General features: G+C 41.3%; 1 protein-coding gene across 7 annotated transcripts in view; it reads right to left on the reverse strand.

Annotated features, from left to right (window-relative positions):
• Nucleotides 1-25,692, reverse strand: part of camta1a (calmodulin binding transcription activator 1a) — a 1,306,542-nt gene that overhangs the window by 121,923 nt on the left and 1,158,927 nt on the right. For 6 of the 7 annotated variants that reach the window (XM_087980405.1, XM_087980404.1, XM_087980403.1 and 3 more), the window contains exon 7: nt 1,917-2,057. The exons of the other annotated variant lie outside the window; for it this stretch is intronic. In XM_087980405.1, coding sequence (XP_087836531.1) covers nt 1,917-2,057 — 141 coding nt within the window. The remainder of the gene's footprint in view (nt 1-1,916; nt 2,058-25,692) is intronic. 7 annotated transcript variants of the gene reach the window in all.

Below are 25,692 nucleotides of genomic sequence, written 5' to 3' on the forward strand. Positions count from 1 at the left end.
GTCTTTCGTCAATTCATCAAAACTCTTAGCATTTTCATCTTTAGCATCATCTCATCATCCTTCAGTGCACTATATCAGCACTGATCTCCATTTAGTTGTTTCCACAGTTTTCCCCTTTCTAATGCTATCTTGATCCAACTCAATTTCGAATGGTGATCAGTCTCAAATGTAGGCCTGGGTTTACTCATGGTTGTAATTAGCAGCAATCTCAGGCAAATTTCAACAGGACCATGAACCCTAAGCTCCAGAATTTCATCACTCAGCTCCTCTGCCTCATTCTCATACTTGAAAAAGCTCCTTAAAACTTACCTCTTTGACTAAACGTTTGTCACCTTATATGTCTCAATGTCAAATTTTATTGGATTATTGCTCCTGTGAGATGTTTTACTGTAGTAAAGGTATTATATATGTATGATTGGGTGTTGCAACACATTTGAATCCCCAATCAAACTCCATTACATTGTGGCTGTAAGTCTAGCCTTTTAAAGTGTATAATTACATGTAATTGTGCGCTTATTAAATTTGTGACACCTGATCTTCAGTGTTTAAGAACACTACAGATATGAGGAGTAAATTATAAGTAAAATCTCCTTGCAACTGTTCACCAGTATCTATTTACATTTAAAGATTATTATTAATGAAACTGTCAGTAACTATTAGTTTGAAACGATTCCTGGGTATGACAGTGCGACAACATTATATGTTACACAGGTTTCTGCTCATTAACCGGGTTGACTGAGTACAAAAACTTCACTGTTCACAAAAAGCATCCTCTCATCAGCCCACATCGCCACCTCCAAAATCTTCTACACCCTCAACTTGTTCCAGCTTCACTAATCACCATCTCTAAGCCCACCATCACCCATGTCTGATTACTCCCTCCCCAAAACCAATCCCTTAGCCTTGCTGTTGCACAAACACCACCTTTTCAACACCTTTCCTCCTGCCAACACCTCCCCTCATCCTGCCTTGTTACCACCAATTCCCTCACTATTCTCATAGTGCCCACAGGCCCTCCCAATTTACAAGAGGAAGTACTAAAGTTTGATATAATGAAGATCTCTACACATTGGGAAGAACCCAGAATGAACCCTCAAAACTGTACTGTCAGGAATGACGTCTTTCAGACGAGATGTTAAAAACAATCCCCTCTACTCTTTCAGGTAGATGCAAAGGATCCCACAGCATTGATTTGAAGAAAAGTAGGGGAGTTCTCCCCAGTTTCCTGGCCAACACAGATGCCAGATTGTATAATATATTGACACGTTGCAGTTAGTGGGAGTTTGTAGTGCTCAAGTTAGCTGTCATGTTCCCCAGAGACAACACTTCAAGGATACCTCATTCACTGTAAGGTGGTAATAGCACATCCTGAAGTCAAGAAAGAAGCTATTTTAATGAGTTTCTTTTTGGTTTTATTCTGGGCAATATTTGGGGGCAGTACTCCCAGTCTCCAAGCCCCTGGGTGAGGGTGTGGGGCAGCTGAGGCTTGATTGTTCTGTGCTCACCTCAGCCCTGTTGACCAGTCTGTATGACATTAGGAGGTGAATTTGGGAGCTCCTTGGTCACTTTGCCTTTAACATCATGAATGAAACAAGGGCAATCATATGGTTGCAGCAGAGCATTCGAAGGGAATCTGTCTCCCAACAGATGAGGACAAGATCAAGTTCATCTCTGATAGGTACCAAGATGGAATAATGCACCAACTCTCACTGTTTGGACTCACATAATGGGAACAGAGTGGGTTGATGGTGTTTGTGAAGATGTACTCCAACAAGGAGTCAGCAGCTTTGGGGGCAAGGGGAAGGTGTGGGTCTGGGCAGTTTTGATGGAAAATAACATCCATAAAACTATTTTTGAAAGTTCAAACCACTAAGAGCCACGCGCTAATTGGAAGGGTTACCCCTGGTCAGTCCTACCCAAATTGCCGGTGCACAGGCAGTTGTGGGTGCGAGGCTGCGGCTTGGTCTGATGGCTGTCCAGGATCTGCTGAACGAGCTGCTCCACCGAGAAACCAGCGCTGGTGTTCCCATTACTGCAGGTCCACTTGATGCCGTGAACTGTTGGAAAAATGCAGACACCATGAGAAACCACCTGGCACCGTTGGAGTGGGGCGGGGTGGGGCGGGTGGAGATTGAATAATGGGTGTCATCTGGTAGAAGACGGCTCTGAATGTGCTCCAGTCCGATTAAAGACTACCATGAAAAAATGGAGAAGAAATTCAATCACGGGATGCGGAGAGTGTGAGCCTGATGGCCAGTGGCTGCCATTTTGATTCAGCTCTTCAAAGGACAGCGGCACAGATAGGTGGTTATCAAATGGAGTAAAGATCATCAACTTAGACTGGGATAGCCAATTAAGACCCTAGTTCTGGTGACACCATTGGATTGCCAGGTGTACACTATAAACTGGCTCATGTTGAAAAATGTGGACTGTATTGTTAGACACAGGTTCTGGAAATGATGCCCAATTCCTCTCAATAGAAAGGGGGAGAAAATCCAGGAGTAAAGAGGCTAATTTTCCAACGTTGTGTTTCCAGCAGGTAATCTTGCCCTTCATGAAGGTGAATTAGAAACTGAGATGCATCTGTAGTATGATTTCCTGACTGTTAAAAACCACAGCTGTAACATTAATGCCCAACATATGCCTGAATAAGCATCAAGTCCATCACCCTGCATTCACTGACCGACATTGGCTTCTGTCCAACAATGTTACCGTTTAAAAATTGTCATCTTCATACAAATCAATTGCTTTGCCTTTCCAAACCTTGTAACTCGCTTGAGCCCTATCCTCCAAGATCTCTGAAGTCCTTCAATTCCAGCACTTTTTACATTCCTAATTTTTCTGTCTCCAGCACTGTATCCATACCTTCACCTGCCCCAAGAATTTTGTCTCCAATTATCCAAGAGTTCCTATATCTCCTCAGCATCGGAAACCTCAAGATGTGTTAAAGATGCTGCATAAATCCTCTCATAATTATGAACCCCTTAACAGATGGCTTTTTGATTGGTTGAATGTCGTTCTTTATTGTACCCTCATAACTCAAGTCTTTCTTCCCGACAATCATTTAAATAAATCTCTTACTACATTCCTTTCCTGTCCATGATACCCGTTCTAAATAAGGTATCCAAAACTGGGCAAGATTTCCTAACTGGTGGGACCAATAATCCATCTTAGCGGAACATTACCTCTTAGCTGTTGTGCTGTATTCTTGTACAAATGCAGCTTGTCGTAATAAAATGCTAAACAATGCTAACTCCTACTTCAGCACCCAGCTCTCTTTAAAATCAAGAATAACATATCCTGAGAATAAATGTGCTCATTTTGAAGTTACAGAACCAATTGCGGAGAAGTAAACACTGGATTGGTTTGGAGGTCAGTTCAGACTCTGTTACTGGGACAGTTCAAGTTGATGTCAATTAAGAAAGTGCAGACATTCTGGCTCCAGGTAATTTTATGTTTGTGAAGAGTTTCTTTCTACCTTTTGTTGAACTTTGACAAAAGATTCAGCAGAATGCTTGAGAGTTTTGAGAGATGAACCAGTTTGCAATATTGTAGAAACTGTAAATTGAATTCTCCTTTCAATTCAAACCGCAGAATTGCTTTAGCTAGAACAAGAAACATTAAATAAATTGGCAGTTCGGCTGATAGAAGCAAAACATTAGGGCTATGATGGGAGAGATGGGTACAATAGGAGTAGATTTCACTGGGAAGAATAGCCTCTTTTCTTTGGCTGAGAGACTTCCTTGAGTTTTCCCTTGCTAGGAGTCTTACCTGTGACTGTTCAGTTACTTCAGGAGATCTGATGCAAGTCTCTCATAGTGTAAATTACGCATGGTCTGCTGTCTAGTTCCCCCATTTTCTCATGGGCTAAGATCTTGACTGTTAATGTCAAGACTGTTTCTTAATCCACTCCTTCCCCTCAACTTGTCCCCAAATCCCAGAGGACACTTGGAACCCATTTTGCTAGACAGAGTCAAAGGTTGGGATATGTGGTCGGCATGGACGGGTTGGACCGAAGGGTCTGTTTCCATGCTGTATATCTCTATGACTCTATGACATCAATAATAGGTATATTGAAGACCGTGGAGGATGTATTATGGGTACAACTAAACCACAGCAAAGAGCTCTCATGAGTGCATTTTCCTTATTTGGTAGCTATGGGAAGATTTGGGGCATTTTACATTCTCATTCAAAACCTTCATCAGAAAACTTGTAAGAACAGTGTCACCTGCTGTTTCTAGCCATGTACACCTGTTCTTTGGTGATTCCACCTACCACCCATTGGAGAATCCCCACTGAAAATCCAGGTACTCATGATTCCACTGCTAAAGGAAGGTAAAAAATTGCATTTATTTAGCACCTTTCATGACCTCAGGATGTAACAAAGTGCTCCACAATCGATGAAGTATTTGTGAAGTGTAGTCCCGTCAGGAAATTTACATTACTAGCAGAATCCAATTCTTTCACCTTTTGCTCCTATACTAGAATAATTTAAGAATCAAATATTAATTTATAAAATAAGAATTATGGTGATGCACTGACCATTAAAATCTGGGATCTGGGTTTACTGTTTCTGTTTGCTCTATAACGTTCCTACATGAATTTCAGTCTCAATGCAGTTTCAAGTTATCAAATTCGCAAAACACAAAAACTGCCTTAAACCAGGTTGGCCCTCTCACTCAGTATTCAAATGATATCTAGTCTGAGGTGCAGCTTTGTAACAGTGTAGAAGGAGCTTTGGTCTTTATTTCACCTGTGTTGTATTTGTTCAGGGAGCCTTTGAAGGGATATGTAGAAGAAGGTCTACACAGTATCTAACCTGCTCTGTAAGTGCTTACTAGGGTTACGTGGAGGGAGCTGTGTTCTATACCTAACCCATCCTGGGATGTTATTAATCACTTTCAGAATCACAAGAGTAAAACTGTTATTTTCATTCTTATCCATCAAATAAACAGAGCACAAACCTGTTCATTAACAAACTTCTTTAAACTACCACCTCCATAGCCATTTAAACTATGTGAAGCTGTGCTATGTGCAATTGTTCATGGGTCAGCTGTATCAAAATTGTTGTTGCCCAATGGCTGCTCATACACTGATGTTATAAAGTTGTAAAATTGCTGCAGCACGAGGAGGCACACACCAGAGGGCGTTGCTCTCCTATGGAAGCTCCTCCACTGGGAGACTGTTCAATCACAGCAAAAATAAAGACAAATAAATCTGACATAGCGCCAGAAGAAACATGGAGGAAGAGAATTGGTTCAAATTACCCTAGGAAAGGAATATGAACAGAATCTTCACTTTCCTTAAGTTTGCCAGTGGTGCTGTAGCTAAAATTGATCTTGTAAACCTGATGTAAACCATTGCCATGAACACAAAACAAAGAACTACTCTTCAGACACAATGGAAGAAAGATGTTCCATGACGTTCATGATTATTTGGTGAACACTTTTCAACTGGTCAATCCCTTTCCCTCATTTCAGAGTCTCAAAACCAAAAGCGGTGGGAGGGTTTCACTCTGCTGTATGTGGAAGCCACACTGCTTACATGAGGTCACATTCATTAGGGCTGAATCGAGACATTTTCAGCACAGTTTAGCAGCAGTCTACATGAAGAGACTTTCTCAGGGCACTAGATATTTAAACGGAACTCTGGAGTACTAGCTTGAGAGGATCTTTAGAGGTGAGAAGGAAGGATGTGAGTTCACCGAACAAGCTACCCCCTTCACATCACTGATAACTCCCTAACCTCAGGAGTGTTTGACAGAATAGTACAGAGAGAGTTTTAGTTTATATCTAATCTGAACGTACCTGCTTTGGGAGTGTTTGACAGGAAGGTTAAAAAATAGATTTAATCTTGATTTAAAGCCACTTGTACTCTGCACTTGTACTGCTAATTGTTAGCAACTAGCTTTAGTAAATCTGACGAGACTGCCTTTGGGGTGTATGTGACACAAAATAATTTCTTCATGTTCTACTGAAGACAATCATTAACTCTGAAAATGCAATTATTATATGTAAAAATCATTCTACTTCCAGGATTGATATTTATACCCATTCCTTATCACAATACGCACACTGAGCTGAGCCTCACATGCAACAGCCAAATCCATCGAATATCCATAAAAAAGCTGGCTTTTGTTGAATTGTATTGGTACTGGATGAATTACAGAGTTCAGTTCTCACCACTGGAAGCAATGATGTTGGACTGAAAGAATCTGGTCACTGCTGCTGGCACTAGTAAAGTGAACCTACCTGGTGTGGTGATGCTTCTTGCTGAATTGTTATGTATTGATAGCTAGTACCCTCTGAAACAGTGAAACATTTGTACCCCAAGAGCGCCCGCATTACAAGTGAACAGTCAATAAAAATTATACAATACAGAATTTTGAAGCCATTTTCTGTATGAGAATTATCATGCGCCAGATGTATTTAGAGGTGATCTTCCTTGATATTTTGAATGCTAAAGAGCCTCCAAAATAACAAAGTCAGAGTTTTAAGTTGCAATACTGGTTACACTGCCTTTACAGCAAGGTGTCATCTTGCTAAAAGAATTGAAATCTACACTAGGAATAGTCAAACAATCCTTAAGTAGCTTATTGACAATTAAAACAAGTTAGTGTAGCATTTTAATGGCTAGCATTTAAACTAATCTTTCTTATAAATAACCAGCTGATTGGGAGGAACTAGTCGTGGCTGCGTTACTTAAAAGTTTATCAATTTCCACTGTTCACTCACTCGTGGAGTTTTGAAAAAACAGTTTAATACATATCGGACACTGTGTCATTGCAACATTAACATGCTACTAAGATTTATTCTGAAAATTATCTGAAGACTTCACCTAGAAGTGCTGTGTTAGTCTACCATATTAGACATCGTATTGGTGTCAGTGAAAGAAAGGAAGTGCTCGATCATGGATATCTTTCTAGGGACCTCATTGCATCTTCAGGTGGAACAGGTGAAGGACACAACACAACACCAGCAGCAGAAAGGAACAGGAAGAAAAAGTAGAGACCTTCCACCCTGTGAGTACAGAACATGTCTCTACCTCTGGATCTCCTCCACATGGATCTCTACTGCTGCAATTGACATACACTGTCCCTCTACTCCTGAGCTATCCTGTAATAGGCTTTCTGTGTATCAGACAATGAACTCCATATCGTTATTGAATGCAATCCAAAAGATGGTCTCTGCTCCGTGTGCTAAACTTACAATGGATTCTTTTTCAGCATCTCCAAGGCAAGTTCAAATTATGTTAATCATCAACTAGCCCAAACTTTCAAATAGGCATGAGTTACTAGCACAGCAATTAATTTGTGCATGTTTCACCCTTTGATCAGAACAATCCATTAAATATCTCATGTTTGCATTTTCTATTACTCGGTGCTTACTGCTTGCAACTTTTTTTTTATATAACCCTACTGTCAATACTTTCTCATTGATTTCCCTGAGTTCTCTACAGTTGGTACATAAGATAGGTAGACCATGGCCTATTTATCTCAAAAGTGTCAGCCATGGCTCAGTGGGTAGCACACTTGCCTAGGAGTTTAGATGTTTACGGCTTAAAGTGTCACGCCTGTACACTGAAAATCCATCTGCAGTACTGAGAAGGTGCTGCACTGTGAGAGGTGCCCTCTTTCAGATACAATGATAACATAAGGCACCTCTTACTCTTTCAGGTGGAGGTATAAGATGCCATGGTGTTATTTGGAAGAAGAGAATGGGAGTTCTCCTTGGTGTCCTGGCCAATATTTATCCCTCAGTAAAACTTCACAAAACCAGACTACCTGGTAAATATAGCATTGCTGTTTGTGGGATTTTGTATGTACTTAAATTAGCTGAAGGTATTCCTGCATTTTAACAGTGACAATGCTTTGGAAGTGTTTGATTGACTATAAAATATTTTAGATACATGAAAGACTGATAAATATAAGTCTGACTTCCTCTTTTTACATTAGTGGCAAAGTGTTTTCTAGTCATGGGGGAGTCAAGAGGAAACAAACTTATAATCGGAGCCAAAGCATTCAACAGAGAGACTTAGGAGACCCTTCTTCATGTGAAACACGGTAGAAGCATGGCACTCTCTCCCACAGAAGGCAGTGCTTCCAGTCTAATTAATAATTTTAAATCTGTGATCAGTAGCTTTTACGAGACACTTTGTATTGGCAAAGGCAGGAAGGTGGCATTAAGGTACAAATCAACCATTATTTCAGTAAAGGCTGAATGCAGGGGACTCAACAGCTTACTCAGTAGCTTACTCCAATAACAATTTAAATGGGTTAAAATTAGATGGGTTTTGTCCATGCTGTCAATCCTCCAGCTTGTCTTCCTGCCTGAATCCATAGTGCCATCTTAAAGCACAGCATATCAGTCTGGTCCCAGCAACCACTCAACTGGGGCAAAATCCTGAACTATTGTCCCAGCTCAATGTTAGAAAGGGATGACTGGTGCCTTTCTTCCACCTTCTGATGGTCCTGACACTCCCTAGGGTGCTGATTGGTGACTACATGTCTGAAAGGACACCTGGAGGAGGTACCAGTAGTAGACAGTTTGTTCTTGTGGAACTGTAGCCAGCAAGCCTCAATGTATTCAGGACAGATGAGAAATGAGTCAGCTAAGGAAATTGGCGACAGAAAATCAATAAAAATCCTGTGCTGTAGGACATGGTTGCTCAAACAATCTTTCATTGCTTCCAGCCATTTACAAAACCAATGAACAGTGAGACAGAAAATCCACACTAAATTTGCAGAAATTTCTTACATTAATTACAGCTTACAACAAGAATATTTTATTTTGACGTCTTGCTAATAGTGTACAATTACTTTTCTGCTATTCTCCTCACGTGCATATACTACTGTGGGCAGGTTTTAGAATCACAGAATCCTACAGTGCAGAAAGAGGCCAGTTGGCCCATCGAGACTGCACTGGCTCTCCAAACAGCATCCCACCCAGACTCAGGCCCCCACCCTAACTCTGTTATCTTGTATTCAACATAGCTAATCCACCTAGCCTGCACATTGCTGAATATTTGGGGTAATTTAGTATGACTAATCCACCTCACCACACATCTTTGGACTGTGGGAGGAAACAGAGCAGCTGAGGAAACCCATACAGAGACTTGGGAGAATATGCAAACTCCCCGTTTGTCACCCAAACCTGGAAGTGAATCCGGATCCCTGGCACTGTGAGGCAGCAATGCTAACCACTGAGCCACCGTTTTACTACTTTGAGGGAAAGTGAGGGCTGCAGATCAGAGCTGAAAATGTGTTGCTGGAAAAGCGCAGCAGGTCAGGCAGCACTGGAAAAGTGCTGCCTGACCTGCTGCGCTTTTCCAGCAACACATTTTCAGCACCGTTTTACTACTGGTGAATGAGTTTTTCCCTACGTCTGCAATTTTTCTTTGATGCTATAATGGAGTTAAGAATAGAATCATTTTCTCTTTGCAATTTCTCCAAACCCTGCCCTCTTTATCAGCACATACACTACCAGGGCAGATATAACACGTGTTGTTATATCTGCCACAATATGTACAGCATAGTAGACACAGTGAAAAGCTTGCTCTACACCTTCCCTCTGTTGGTACAACACAGATTAAATACAGAGTATAGATTCCTCTGTTTTGGATTTGTACAGCACAGATTACATATAGTGTAAAGCTCTCTCTACATTGTCCCAGTGCAGGTAACACTTGTTAGATATACAATAAAGCTTCCACTAGTCAGTCCAATGTAGGTGCAGCACAGATTAGACACAAAGTAAAGCCCTCTCTGCTTTTCCTAATAAAATGGCTCATTTCAGGAGTTGGAAAAGACCCTATGTCATATTTTAATTTCCCATCCCAGCTGCCCTGTCTGTTTTTCAAAATATTGCTGAATTAGGATCATTTAATGTTCAATTAGCTCACCAGCACTGTGCCCCAGTGACAGGAAGTACCACCAGAAGTGGAGGAATGGCACTAGTTTTTGCTTCCTGGCATTGAATTGGGTCAGTGGTTCAGGGTTTTGTCCCAGTTGAGTGACTGCCAGGCAGGAGAGAGTTACCAGCTGGGACCAGGCTGAGATGTTTGTTGCTTTGTGATCATGAATGGTTGCTCGACAGTCAGCCAACAGGAGGAATCCCATTAACTACCTTTCTCTTGTCCAAAAAGCAAGTGCTCATTACTACTCTCTCCCTCCTATAACACAGCCATGTTTGTTTCTATGCTGTCAACGACTGTTTTATTCAACAAGAGTCAACTTTTGCTGGCAAATTTATTGTGGCATAGTAACAAACACATTTGAAATCCACAGCCACCACATTTTTTTAATGTTTTAATCATTCATCCACAGGATGTGGGCATTGCTAGCTAGCCAAAATTTATTAGATTAGATTAGATTAGATTACTTACAGTGTGGAAACAGGCCCTTTGGCCCAACAAGTCCACACCGCCCCGCCGAAGCGTAACCCACCCATACCCCTACATCCACCCCTTACCTAACACTACGGGCAATTTAGCATGGCCAATTCACCTGACCTGCACATCTTTGGACTGTGGGAGGAAACCGGAGCATCCGGAGGAAACCCACACAGACACGGGGAGAATGTGCAAACTCCACACAGTCAGTCGTCTGAGGCGGGAATTCAACCCGGGTCTCTGGCGCTGTCATCCCTAGTTGCCCTTGAGCAGGTGGTGATGAGCTGCCTTCTTAAACTACTGCAGTCCATTTGGTGTAGGTTCATCCACAATGCCATTATGGCGGGTGTTCCAGGATTTTAACCCAGCAACAGTGAAGGAATGATGATATATTTCCAAGTAGGATGGTGTGTGGCTTGGAGGGGAACTTGCAGGTGTTGGTGTTTGCATGTATCTGCAGCCTTTGGCCTTTTAGATAGTAATGGTTGTAGGTTTGGAAGGTGTTGCCAAAGGATCTCTAGTGAATCTCTGCAGTGCATCTTGTAGATGGTGCATATTGCTGCTACTGGATACTAGTGGTGGAATGAATGAATGTTTGTGGATTTGGGAGCAGTCAAGCAGGATGCTTGCTTTGTCCTGTTATGTGTCAAGCTTCTTGAGTGTTGTTGGAGCTGCACCCATCCAGGCAAGTGGGGAGTATGTTATCATACTTCTGACCTGTCTTGTAGATGGTGGACAGGCTTTGTGGATTCAGGAGGTGAGTTACTCGCTGCAGGATTCCTAGCCTCTGACCTGTTCTTGTAGCCAAAGTATTTTTATGGCTAGTCCAGTTCAGTTTCTGGACAATGGTAAAATCCTAGGATATTGATCATGAGGATTCAGCAATGTTAATGTCACTTCATGTCAAGGGGCAAAGATTAGATTGTCTCCCATTTGAGATGTTCACTGTCTGGCACTTGTGTGATACGAATGTTACTTGTCACTTATCAGTCCAAACTTGGATATTGTCCAGGTCTTATTATAAAATAGATCTCAACAGCTTTGGTTACTGTGAAATTGCAAATTGTGCTGAACATGGTGCAATCATTGGCGAACATCTCTATGATAAAGGTAAGGTCATTGATGAAGGAGCTGAATGTAGTTGGGCCGAGGACACAACCCTGAGGGAGTGGGCTCTCATGGTGCAGTGTAATGTCCCAATATTTGAAGCAGGAGGTTTGGGTTCAAGTCCCACTTGCTCCAGGGATAACATCTCTGAACATGTTGATTGGAAAATATCTACACTGAGCAAGTCCTGTAGCAGTGTCTTAGAGCTGAGATGATTGACGTCCAAGAAACATATCTCATTCTCAATACTCCTTGTCCTTTACCATAGTTGACATCAACCTTATGATACCATGCTCACTTCCCTAGATGTTTCTCTATTGACACTGGAATCACCTATTAATATAGAAGCAAAATATCTGCTTTCTTTTTCCAAGAAAATTTTCCTGAACACACTTCACAAATTCTACCCCCCTCTGCCCTTTATGTTATTACTCACCCTGCTTTTATTATGTTAATTTAAGTCTCTTGTTATCATGAATTTACAGTTCATATGATCTTAAGAAATAGGAAGAATAGAGCAGACGCTCTGCCATTCAACAAGATCAAGGCTATTCTGATTGTGGCCTTAACTCCCTTCCCCTGCCTGTCCCTCACAACCCTTGACTGCTGTGACATTAAAAATTAACTCAAATTTAAAGATATTTAATGACCCAACTTCCACTACTATTTGGGGAAGACAATTCCAAAACTTAACAACGCTCTGAGAAATAAATTCTTCTTCATCCCCATCTTAAATGGGAGGCAGCTGAGTTTTAAAGTGTGCTGCCTCATTCTAGATTCCCTCATAATGGGAAACACCATCTCAGCATCTGCTCTGTCAAGTTCCTTGAATCCTCCAGGTTTATATAAGATCACCTCACATTTTTCTAAACTTCAATGAGCTGCTCAAACTGCTCATCTGCTCAATGTTTCCTTGTGAGGCAGCACCACCATTGCAGCTGTCAGCCGAGTGAAGCTTCTCTGAATTGTCTCCAATGCAAGCGCATCCCTCCTTAAGTAAGGAGACTGAAACTGCACTCCAGTGTGATGTTACCAATGTCCCATACAGTTGGAACAAGAATTCTCTTTTGTCATAGTCCATTCCTCTCAATAAAGGTCAACATTCAATTTGTCTTTTCAATTACTTTTTGTACCTGCTCACAGTGATTCATGCACAGGATCCCTCTGCACTGCTGAAAGCTGCATTGTCTCTCAATTTTAATGACATTCTGTTTTTCTTGCCAAAGTAAGTCACCTCACATTTTCCCACATTTTACACTAAATCTTTGCCCACTCAGTTAACCTTTGCAGCCTCTCTATGTCATCTCACATTTGCTGCCCTATCTATCATCAGCAAATATGACTACGATCCAATCTGGCTCTTAATCCAAATCATTAATACAGATTGTAAATAATTGAGGTCCCAGATCCAATGTTCCGTACAAGCTTATTTCCACTCTGTGGATCATCAAGGTCTCTGTGTAGCTTCTAGAAGAAAAGCCAATGCGTTGGTATGTGTAGAACCTCACAGTTGATGTGCAACCACACTGCTAGAGCAAACATTACCCAGCACTGGCCCTGTGGCAGACCATAAGCTGCAATCCAAAAAAGATTAATTTATCTTGACTGTTTCATGTTCATTGACTCCCCAATCTACAATAACATATCACTTACATGTATCACCCTACAGAATACCTTGGAAATCCAAAACACTACATTTAGTGATACCCCCTTCCTCACCCTGCTTGTTCCATTCTCAAAGAGCTTTTTCTTCCGCCCTTCTGTTCCCTTCTTTTCCCCTAATCTAAGGATATGTTTTGTATCTTCCAGAGACACAAAACACTGATTCCAAGTTTCTACCTTGTCTTTGTTTCGTATTATTAATCCCCAGTCTCACTTTTAAGGCATGAAGGCTCTGTTTTTACATTTTTTATATTCCTTTATATTTCTTCAGTTTTTCTCTTCATTTTTTTAGCCATAATTTGACGGTTTCTAAAGCTTTCCCAGTCTTCTGTGCTGCTGTGAATATTTGCAGGATTTATCACAATTTCTTTCAATCTGATACTGTCCCTAATTTCCTTAGTTAACCATGGAGATTTTCTTGCACATTCAAATATATTTTGTAGTTCTTCCATCTCTGCACTTTCACTCCAGATTTGCTTCTCTGCATTTTTCCTATTTGGTGTCCTGTGGAATACTTCGTAGTACAATGGCTCAATTTAACTGTCACCAAATATATTCCATCCTTGATCCTTCCAGGACACCTTTTCTCTCCATCACAGTGTAGTTGAGGAACCCATGACTTGAAGACTTGGCTCTACCTGTGCTCCCAGAGGAATCTTTGACTTCATCACTATTCAGAACTAAATACAAGGTAAAGAGCAAAATGCAAACAGGGTACACCTGCATTGCCTGTCTGATTTCTTCCCTATATGGCATTTGGCTATTTCCTCTGTACTTTGTAATGTAAGATGTGTGATTTATATATGTATTTAATATAATTTATTTCAGAGTTTGGATTTTGAACTAGTGATAAATGGGGTTTTGGTCTGTGTGTTTAAGGGGCTTAATGATTAGCTTGTCAGTATTTTGGGTCTGAGTTTTTTTTGAAAAAATGGGATGAGAAAGAAATTTCCTTGATTGCTGATGAGAATTTGTTTGCACTGATTAAGTTTTACAAGCAAAGTAAACATTGAAAAAACATTAGCCAGCTTTCAGTTAGAAGGAAACATCCATAGTTTGAAAACCTTTTGGTTGCAGTTGATGTAGAAAGCGGTTTCTCCTGGACAAAGGAGTTAGTTCAGACAAGTTAGGAAATATGCTACTTCAGAGTATGATTTTAGTTTGAAAGTTCCAAATAGGAAGTGTTTCATTAAAACCCTGAAGGGGTTATTTGAAACTGAGAAAGTCTAGGCTCAGTTTTGTGAATACTGAAGGAAAAGGCCATCAGACTCTCAAGACCAGAAATTGAGAACAGCAGTGCAGTCAAACCTATAGACATGATAGAGAAGGGAATTCTCTCTGGTGTTTGAGTACTGTAAAGAGATACCATTGGAATAGATGGAATATTGTATTTTACTCTGTGTTTTGAAATATTTCAAGTTGTGTTATATGTAAATAGCTTGATTTATTGCATTTTATCTTTTTTTTATAATAAAATTCTGCCTAGGATCTGACATGTCCTGGAATAACATCAGCTGGGATTAATCCAACCTGCACTCTTTTAAACTGCAGGGTGACCAGCTTCATGTCATCTACAAAATGCACAGTCTCAAGGATGTGCTGTAGTGACTCCAGCTGCATCTTAAGCTCCGAGCCCCAGAACTCTTATTTCCTCCAGCTGATGACACTGCCTGTGTGTGCACTAATTCAATGCACAAGAAGCATGCTAGCTTTCCCACCTGAGACAGGATGTTCAATCCATCAGACTAAATTGAAGTTCCATGCCCCTTTTTATTAGGCTATTAAAAGTGACTCACAGAAACAAATGGAAGATTAAATTATAAAAAAGGTTTGACAAAGTTGATGTGTAGAAGGCATTTACACTATGGGAGGAAAGCCAAAACCAGTGATGAAAGATAGTCACAATAAATCCACTCAGGAGAAACACCTTTTCTCAGAGTGGCTAGAATATGAAACACACTTCCCACAAGGAGTAGTCAAGGTGGAGAGGATAGTCATATTTGAGGGAAAGTTAGATAAGCATATGAGGGGTAAACATGTAATAAACTGTGCTGATAGATTGTGATGAACAAAGGTGGAGGGAGGCTCATGTAAAGCATAAAGATCAGCATTGACCTGATAGCCAAAATGTGCTCATCCTTCACTGTATAATTCATGTAATTCTATGCAAAGTCTAACTCATTGGCCTGTCTGGCTCCTGGCTGAAATGAGAATCCTGAGAAATAATTGTTTTTTGAAGGACCAGGGAGTTAGCAGACGCCTGGGAAACCATGCACCATAGTGTATTAAGAGAGAAGCAGAGATGTGAGAGTGAAAAGCAACAAATTGGAGGAGGGGATATAGAACACACAAACAAAATAAAACTCAATTGAGCTGTGAGAGTATGAGAAGCAGGAGGAAGGTGAAAGTACACCACTGATATAGCACATTGTCTTCACTAATGTAGTTTGCTCTGTTATGCAGTCTCCAACATGATATTGGCTTGGAGGAGGGGATAGGCAAGCAGTTCATGGAGATGTATTGTCAGTGATACAGTCTCAAACTCAAATCATGTGCTAAAAATTCACGACTCTTTCTGAGATTAGTCCCCGCTGGCTAAACTATCCAATCAGAGTATATAAAATGCATATCCTGTTGACGGATGAAAAATAGCTGTTGAAATGGAATATAAATCTTAAACCCTTTACACTGCAACAGGGAGCTTATACCTGCCAATTTAAACTCCCTCACTTCCTCCTGGTCTGTTTGGAAATCTACAACAGAATTGTGCATTTATGTAGTGCTTCCAATATATCTGGGTCTTGTTATGTGCCCCTTTACACTTTACTAGGAATTGCATATCAGACAGAGCAAATAAGATGAGTAAAGAGATACAATAGTGTAATTTCAACATATACCGGTTTCTCTTACTGTCACAACTCAATTAAGTCTTATGTACCAGCATCTGTGATTCAGAGATATGATACAGACATAGCTCACTCCATGCCTCAGGCTGCCAGTGCATTGCACAAGGGTATCGGCTAGGAGATTACACAGATTGTATCTTGGTTAGGAAATGGTTTCACTTCATAAAGCTATACCAGTAACCATAATGCAATTTGATACTCACGTTTATCAGACTAGGGAGATCCCAAATCTGAATCCTTGTTCTGTGCTGGTAACTCATCGCACCTAAATCTGACTGTGTCCTAAATATTTCCCCTACACATAGTCTATGTCCTACATATTGCCCCTTTACACACACTGTGTCCAATATATTTTCCTGTACATAAAATTGGTGTACGATATCGGAATAGTTATCTGCAAAACAAAATGGGCATCATTCCCACACAAGCATACACAGGACTATGACATCAGTTGGCCGTGACAAGCTTCAAGTTCCACATGACACGTGGAACGACATCAGTGCCAGTGCACAGGCAGATTGTCCCAGTTTAAATTTACCCTTCGTTGGCAGAGACACTGAAAGCAAATACTAGTATTTTAGATTGCAGAAAGCGTAAATTTAAAAGGATGGATAGCAACATAATTGCAAACAAACTGTAATGAGGGTGAAATGGGCTAAGTTTCCATTGATTTTTGTGGGGAGATTGGTGAATTCATGGTTTATCCCTGTCCCCTCAGCTTTTATAATGGGGCAAAGACTGCATATGGACTGCCTTCCTCAACATCACCTATGGGTGTTATTGAATCAGTGAACAGAAGATGGTTTCATTCAGCAGTGATCAGTGCCACTGTGGCCCCAGGGTATATGTGTGCAAACAGTATCTGACAACAGCATCACATCAGTGTGGGACTGCATCCACAGATCTGCAGAAATTAACAATGAGGGGATCTAGGGGATTGTTTATTTACTTTGTCCTAATGGCAGGAAAGCTTAGGCCCTGTTGAAATGTGGAAAAGGGGCTGAAGTGCTGGATTTGTGGCATTGCCTCTAGTTCCCGTGCTTGTAAGCACTTTCATCAATTACAAATGATATCAGCTTTCCCTTGTGCACGTGTGCTCTTTGCACCACCTAGAGATGGGCTTTTAATATAACTCACAGCCATTCAGTATATTTGCCCTGCACATAAATGAGGAAAGCAATGGCCTAGTGGTATTATCACTGGATGTTTAACACAGAGACCCAGATAATGTTCAGGGGACCCAGGTTCGCATCCTGCCACAGCAGATGGTGCAATTTGAACTCAATAAATATCTGGAATTAAGAGTCTAACGATAACCAAGAACCCATTGCTGCTTGTTGGAAAATCCCATCTGGTTCACTAATGTCCTTTAGGGAGGGAAACTGCCAGCCTACCTGGTCTGGCCTACATGTGACTCCAGACCCACAACAATGTGGTTGACTCTTAACTGCCCTTCGGCAATCAGGGGTGGGCAATAAATGCTGCCTAGCCAGCAATGCCCTCATCATGTGAATGAATAAAGGAAATGATGTAGTATATATTCCTTCCATCCAGCTATACACATATGATGCATTTCCTATACAAACCCTCATGCCAATATATGCCACTTTACTCTGTTGTCCCACCAATGGTCTGCAATTTCAGAGAATATTTGCTAACTGCCACCTGTCTCTTTAGTCATCAAGATCTCTGTTAGTAGCATTCTGACCTCTCTGGCAGAAGGCTGTAGTTTGAAGCCCACACTGCAAACTAGCCGGTAAGCTAGCTTCACAGACCAGTGCCACACAGGGTGCACGTTGCACTGTCAGAGTACTGTGCTTTTAGATAGGATGTTAACGTGAGGCCCCATCTTCACTCTCAAGTGTAAGTAAAACATTCCATGGCCACTATTTCAAGGAAAAGCCAGGGAGTTAACCATATGACCTGGCTAATATTTATCTCTTAACCAATAATACAAAGGCAGATTATCGAACCATTATCATATCGCCATAAATAGTACTTTGCTGTGTCCAAATTTTGATTTAAAGACATTCAGGAGAATGACTGTACTGCCATACACTGCGAGAATGGAAATGAGGCGTTGAGGGACAGAACCTTATTTTTCTCTTTTGTCTGAAATAATAAAAAAAATCAATTCTATTTACCATTAAATTGAAAGTTTGTGGAGCTGGTTGAGTTGAATGAAGGTTATGCTGATGCCGTCTGTGCAGACAAACTGATTGCAATACATTGGGAGCAAACTGTCTGGCTTCTGAGAAGGTTATAGAATTAAACTCAGTGAAGGGTGACAGATTGCAGGCACAAGCCTCTGGGTGTTGCATGCAAATTTCTTTGAGTTCCTTGGCATGTACAATATGCAAATTGTCTTATTTTTTCAAAAAAAGATTCATATTAAAAAGAAAATCACCCTCCAAGATGAGTCTGTAAGCTGTTTGCGCTGAATAGCAAATAGTGTGAGGCCACAGCCTGGATATTGATTGGTAATGGGCCTATCTACACATATCCCTGGTATGCTCCAATAACCCACTAGGGCAGGCAATTAGGGGAAGCTTCCCGCAGTATATTTCCATTTACCCTTCGAGTATACACAGCTCCTGCTAATAGCTGCTCTAAATTTAACTACACAGGTCAAAGGAAACATATCACCGAGGGACTCCCTTTCTGAAACTGCCCTGGTTTTCCTTGTGTACAGGTTGTACTGCAAGAACATATTTATTAACACTCTCCCTCTCCTTCCTCTTTTGAAGGTCATAGTGCACCCTATATTTTGGGAATGGCATCTGAAACTGGTACCTCGTCTAAGCGACCACTCTTCCTTTCCCCTCCCTTTCCCACATCCACAATCAACTCTGAAAATATGAAAGAGAAGTCTCTGTTCTGAGACTTTGCTCATGTCCTTCTTCTCATAATTTATTCATCATTTACCAGCACAAAAGCTGACTATTCAGCCCATCGTGCCTGTTTTAGCTCTTTGAAAAAGCTGTACAAATAGTCTCATTTCCCCCATAGCCCTGCTTTTTTCCCTTTTTCAAGTATTTGTTTAATTCCTTTTGAACTCTGCAGATGAAGTTTCTTCCACCATCATTTCAGACAATATATTTCAAAGGATTAAGAACTTACTGATTAAAAAAAATGCTTCTCTCCCAGCAGTACTTTCACCAATGGTTCGCAGAATTAGACACAAGACTCGTGCCTTATGGGAATGGTCATATCCAGCAGGTGATTGCTGCTATTTGCTATCTCTCCTGTGTTTGTGCTTCACGTGTGAGGCTACATATTTGAAGGCCAGAAGTCTGTTGAACAATGTGGGGCAAGGCTAATGGGTTGATGGTGGAGGTTAAGCAATGCCTGACGTAGGTCCAAATCAAGTGGGTCTTGTTCAGTTGCTAGTCTCTACGGAGCCTAACTGGGATCACCTCATGATTTGTGATGCTCAGGATGAAGAGAGGTTTATCAGCCGGGGTTCCTGCTAGTAGGTTTGTGTGTGCATATTACACAGGAAGACAGAAATAAACACTGCTGTGGTGGCTTCCAGAGTCAAAAAACCAGGCCATCCTCACTTGATAACCACTTGAGTGAAGCATTGAAGGCTGAGCAACCAACCAGAGGAGAGTGGCAGTGGTGGGGTAGAGGTCATGGAAGGTCAGAAAAAGGAGAACAAAACCATTCAAAAAAATCACAAGGGAGATGGATAAATAATAAATAGGAGACACAACAGCACATGCGGAGAGATCAATGGAGCACGAAAAATTCAAACACATTTTTGGTATTAATTTATGAATATAGAGACAGTCTGGGATTTTCTGCTCATTTTTTCTATCAAATAAAGGAGCAATGAACTATAAATACGAATGTTCATGAATAATAGATTATCTGCGACTTACTCAAACCCTGCTGAGAATGCCGTGTTTAGTCGTGTTTGGAGCCCTGGATTGGATTGCTGTACATCGCTCCTGTTGAGATTTATTAAATGCTGCTGGTACAACTCAGGGTTCCTTCAAGATGTCAATGGTGGCCAAGTACAAACTGTATCCTTCCCCTACCCACTCATCACTCCCACCTGCCCTGTCTATTAACTGAGTTGACAGCAAGCTGCCTACAAAACAGAAAGTGGGACATTGGGAATTAAGGGTAATTCCTCAGATGGGTGAATGGTGGGATGTGGTGTTCTATAACAAGCAGTACAGGGACTTCTGTTGTATATTATTCAGACATGAGCAATTTCAACTAGGGAATTGGCAATACAATTTCATAATTTACAGAGGACACTGAAATGGGGTGGGGGGGTAGGGCAGAGGTGTTGCAGAATGGCTGTTTAACTGGCAAATGAATTTCAATATAGATGGGTGTGAGGTGGTACATTTTTATCGGAAAAATAAGAAGGCCATATTCACCTGGGAAAACGAGGCAAATAGTTCAAGTCAGGAAATTTCCTAAATAGGCAGCATCACCTTGGCATAAAAGGCTCAATTTTCACACCAAGGAGGCAGGGGGCATGACTCTCTGTCGCAAGCAGATTCTAGGCAGTACCAGGGGTGGGAGAGTGCCTCATGTGGTTAGAATGCCTACCTTGGTTCTTTGGAACTTTGGGCTGTTTCTGTTAAATGCTCTTAATCCCTCTAACTCTCACCCCTCACAACCCCAGCTACTCTCATGCCACCTCCATGCCAAATCACGCCCTCCACCTGATATATCCTCCCATATCTCTCTGCCATTTCCATGCCCTCACCGTCCTTCCATGACCCTTCATATCCCTACTATGACAATTTCAAAACCCAACACCCAAAATCTGACATGGCAGACCTCAGGAGCCCCGCAGAGATGAAGAAAAAATCCGAGCAATCTGATACAGCTCGTACTCATCTCTGCCTAAAGTGAAAAAATGTACATTCAATGAAACGATTCAAAACGTTTAAGAGCTCCCCCAGTGTGAGTCACATCCCATCCACTTCCCCGCAGGTAAAAAATGATATCTAACCCATTCTGACTCCGTGAAAATCTGCCCTAGGTAGCTAAATGAGGAAGAGAAACCACAAATCTCTAAAAGAAGAAGTACAGGTTAATAAGGCAATAAAAACAAACAAAAAGAACTCAAGTTCCTTTGTAGAAGAACAAAACTGAAGAATAGAGAAGTTACGCTAAGCTAGTATTAGAATTGTCTGTGAGGACTTTGCACGTTCTCCCCGTGTCTGCGTGGGTTTCCTCCGGGTGCTCCAGTTTCCTCCCACAGTCCAAAGATGTGCAGGTTAGGTGAATTGGCCATTCTAAATTGTCCATTGTGTTAGGTGCATTAGTCAGAGGGAAATGAGTCTGAGTGGGTTATTTTTCGGAGGGTCAGTGTGGACTTGTTGGGCTGAAGGGCTTGTTTCCACACTGTAGGGAATCTAGTCTAATCCAGTCTAGAATCTTGAACAGTTGTGAACAGTTCTAGCTTCAGATTATGAAAAGGATATAGAGACTCTGGAGAAGGTGCAATAATATTTTATTGACATTAGACTAGACCTCAGGAAAGGTTGAGCAGGTTGGGCTGTTTTCTCTCACAGAGAGATAGCTGAATGAGGATCAGACAGAAAATTAGCAAAGAATGTGATTGATCCTGTTTCCACAAGTGGGGTATCCAAAATTAGGAATTTAGAAGTGTAAGATAGTCCTTCATAAATCCAACAGCGATTTCAGGAGAAACTTCTTTCGCCAAGAGGTGACGATAGCTGAGTGGAAGATCTTAAAATCATTAGTGAAAAATAGAAAGAAGCATAGAGCAAGATCAGAAAGGGTGGGAGAAGGCATAGACCAGATGGGCTGAATGGCTTGCTACTGTGCTATATATTTCACATAATTCAATGCAACTAGTACGGCTAAGACAGGAAGCTACAATCCTTAGTCTTCACTGGAAATGAAGCCATTTGACCAGAAAAGATCTCAGATCCAATTTCCGGAGTTACTTAATGATTGACAGTTTGAGGCTTCAGTTAACGGTGGTGATAATAAATGAGTAAAGAGAAAGAAACAATGTTGCCTACAATTTCTGCTCCTGCTCATTATCTAGTGACTCTGCTGGAAAAGGTGTGAAGGAGAGTCAGAGGAGATTGAGACTTTCCTCTGTTGATTTCAGATCAGCTATTTTTCTATGTCAGGATTTGGTTAAGCAGATGGTCAATGAATTATTCACTTAATTTTAAAATTTCCTGATCTTGTTGTGGCCCTAAAAGAAAAAACTTGACCTCAGTGTGTTCCAAAGGCTTCACAGCTGATGAAGTGCTTCTAAAATGCAGTCTCTGTGGTAGAAAAGATGGTCACCAACTGGGACAAGCAGCAATGTGATAATGACCAGATATATATTTTAGCGACCATTCAGGGATAAATAATGGCCAGGATACAGGTCAAAATCCACTCCTTTTCTTCATGTGGTACCCTCAGTACTGGAGGAATGCTGTCTTGTTTTTAACTGTTTCAGTTGTATATGGCAGAATTGACAAATAAAAAAGACTCTACTAATAAAACTATGGGTTTTAACATCCATCTGAAAGGGCAGACAGGGTTTCAGCTGAAAGGTGACTCTTCCAACAGCGTAGCATTCCCTCAGTAACCTGAGTAACAGCCTAGATTGCATGCTTAGGTCTTGGAGTGTCACTTAAACCAACTATCTTCCGGGTCAGAGATGAGATTGTTTCCATATGTAGTTAGGCGTCCAAAGCAGCTATCAACTCCAAAGATCTCAAACAGCTGTAGACTGTACGCAATGGGGAAACAAGGGGAGATGAGATGCTTGATAGTTTTGAGATCCTGTAGAGGACAGATTAGAGTCTGAGGATTGCATAACCTTCACTTGTTTTGGTGCAAAACGTTGATACCTCTTTCCCTGCCCATCCCTTAACACTAAACTGTGCCAAAACACAAACCTCCAGAAATGAAGGAAATGCAGCTTTCTCCTGTCTGGATGTGCCGTGGACAGAATTCACATCCAGTGCTTCAGTTTACTAAAATTGTCTTTGTTTCAAATATTTGTGAATTCCAAATTAAAAAATCTATTGATGCTGCGAAAGGCTCTGGTGCTGCTGGATTGCTACCAGTTCAGAGCTTTGGCGAACAAAAAAGGTCTGAGTTGCCTGACATTTAAATGGCACATGCCAGATCCAAAATGTGCCACCCGTCAAATTTCATGACAGCTCATCCCAATGTTTTGTCCCCATTTCCTCAAAGTGAAGATACATGCTGGGGTAGATTTCAATGGATGCTAGCAGCTCTTGCATTCCTTCACCCAAACAATCGATCTGTCAGTTAGGCAATAGTTGACCATTCAACTCTTTAAACCCAATTCCACTCATTAATTAAATCATGAGTTCATCTGTCCTTTAATTCCATCTATTCTCCTTGATTCCACAACTCTTAATACTTAATCCTTTACCCTTTACTTAACGGAAGGAAAAAGCAATCTCAGTTATGGGCATGTTCCACTGAGGAAGGCACTGAAACCTATGCCGAGGTTCTGACTTGAACAATATTGCTTGCTTACGCATTTTAGCAGGGACCCTGAAGCTGTGCAACCCTTCCCAGCAGGGGCATGGAAAACATTCTCTGCCCAGTTAAAAAAGGGTCCCTTTATGAGATGCAAGGAAAAAGAGCTTCCTGCTCAAGATGCAGTCCTATGGCGCTGAGGCACCAGTTGAATTCCCTTTCACTCCCTCTCCTTTCTCTTATAAGGAATAGGCTGCTCTACCTGAACTCCAATAATTGTGAGAGAAATAGAAAACATTTATAGTCCAGGCAATGATGGATCTGCCAGCAAAATCTGTATCAGCTGAGGCTGAAATCCCTAGTTGGCTGATTTGTCAGTTATGAAATTAACCTAAAAAAAAACCTCGCGTCAAAATGGTTTCACTGAATAATTTCTCTCTTGTCCTTTTCTGCAGGCTGACCCTAGGCAGATAACAGTTTTAAGTGAGGTGCATCAGAGACCACAGCAAGCATATATTCCACTGACATCAGTGAGGAAAGGCAATTATTGGACTGACATTAGACCTGGTTACTGTGTGGCTTGGTGTCTCCTGCCCTGGAGTTTAATAAAGGACTATACTGCTGACTTCCTTTGATTCTGAATATTCAGTAAAACAAGTGTGGGGTGACTGTACAGGAGTCAGTAACAGAATTTGTTACCCAGTCCTGGCTCGTCATTGTTTTAAGAGCACTGGATAATTGGGCCAGCTGCAGAAAGGTTGCTCCGTGGAAAATTAACTGGACTGGTCTGGAGTGAACTGTTTCCCTGAGGGGCCCGTTTCTATGCAGCAAAAATAAAGCTTATTTTTCCCCTCTTGCTAACTATGGCTGGGGTAACGTTTTACAGGTTGCTCTCCCTGAAATGGCTAGTCCTCCTGGTGAGTCTCGTTCAATTCTGGCCACTTGTCCATTTCCCACTTCCTTCATTCCATCATTGATGACCATGCCTTCTATTGCCAAGCCCGAAGCTCTGGAATTCCCTCCTTAACTCTCTCCCTCTCTTTTTCTCCTTTAAGAATATATGTTATCTGCCTCTTTGATCAAAGTTTTGGTCTCCTGTCCTAATATTTCCTTTTGTTGGCTGGATTATGGTGACTACACTGTTCTGAAATCTCTTGGGTATCTATACTGTATTAAAGTTGCTATACAAATACAAGTTTTGCAGGATAGTGAGTGTAGGCAGGCTCATACACTCTGGACAAGCACTATTGTGATAATAAGGAAACAGGATTTTAGTCCTGAAAACCAGGCCTTTCTCGGAATCAGAATGACAGAACATCACCCACCACCCAATAAGCAGGAACTCTTTGGTTGCCTGCTTCCCACAATACTGGTCAAAGACTGAAGCCAAAACATCTCGTTCAAAGACTAACTGTTGGTCAGCCCAGCTGGAAGAATGTAAGAACTTCACCCTTTACCCCCAACTAAGACTGGGAATTCAATGGAGCAGATGAGATCACCTGCAGGAGCATGGATCATTGTTACAACTATTGTAGGTTGCTACCCTCTGAATTATAAGTCTTTATTTAAGAGTTAGATGCTTGAAAGCTGTTCAACTTCCATTAACTGGAAGGGTAGATGCATGGAAACACCATCACCTCTAAGATCCCATCAGTCACACTATCCTTAATTGGAAACAAATTGCCATTCCCTCATCATTGCGAATTTCAAATCCTGGAAATCCCCCCAAACAGCATTATGGAAACAATGTCTCCAAACAGAATGTGGTGGTTCAAGAAGATTGTTCACCATCACCATCTCAGGACAATAAGGAGTGAGCAATAAATGCCAACCCTAACAGCATAACTATATCATAAGAATGAATATTTTTGAAATAAGTCCTAAATTACACATACTCATACTTCAAAGAAAAGCCCTCAATTATCATAAATGTAATAATTTATTCTGTTACTGTCCTATTTGAAACTGCGATGATCCACTGTAATTAATTAATTGTTTTGATCAAAGGTGAGAGAGTCGGGAATGGGGTTGAGGTCAGGTAAGGTGGTGGTTGGGGTGAGTTCAGGGTAAGAGAAAATATTCTGCTGCTGTGTGTCTCCCACTCTCATTAGGTCAACTCACCTTCACTGGCCTCACACTCAGTACTGGTATTGTACAGAGAGTACAATCCTCA

This window comes from Chiloscyllium plagiosum, unplaced genomic scaffold (genome assembly GCF_037043375.1).
Source record: "Chiloscyllium plagiosum isolate Xiang-an unplaced genomic scaffold, Cpla_swu_hap1 HiC_scaffold_37, whole genome shotgun sequence".
Lineage (NCBI taxonomy): Eukaryota > Metazoa > Chordata > Chondrichthyes > Orectolobiformes > Hemiscylliidae > Chiloscyllium > Chiloscyllium plagiosum.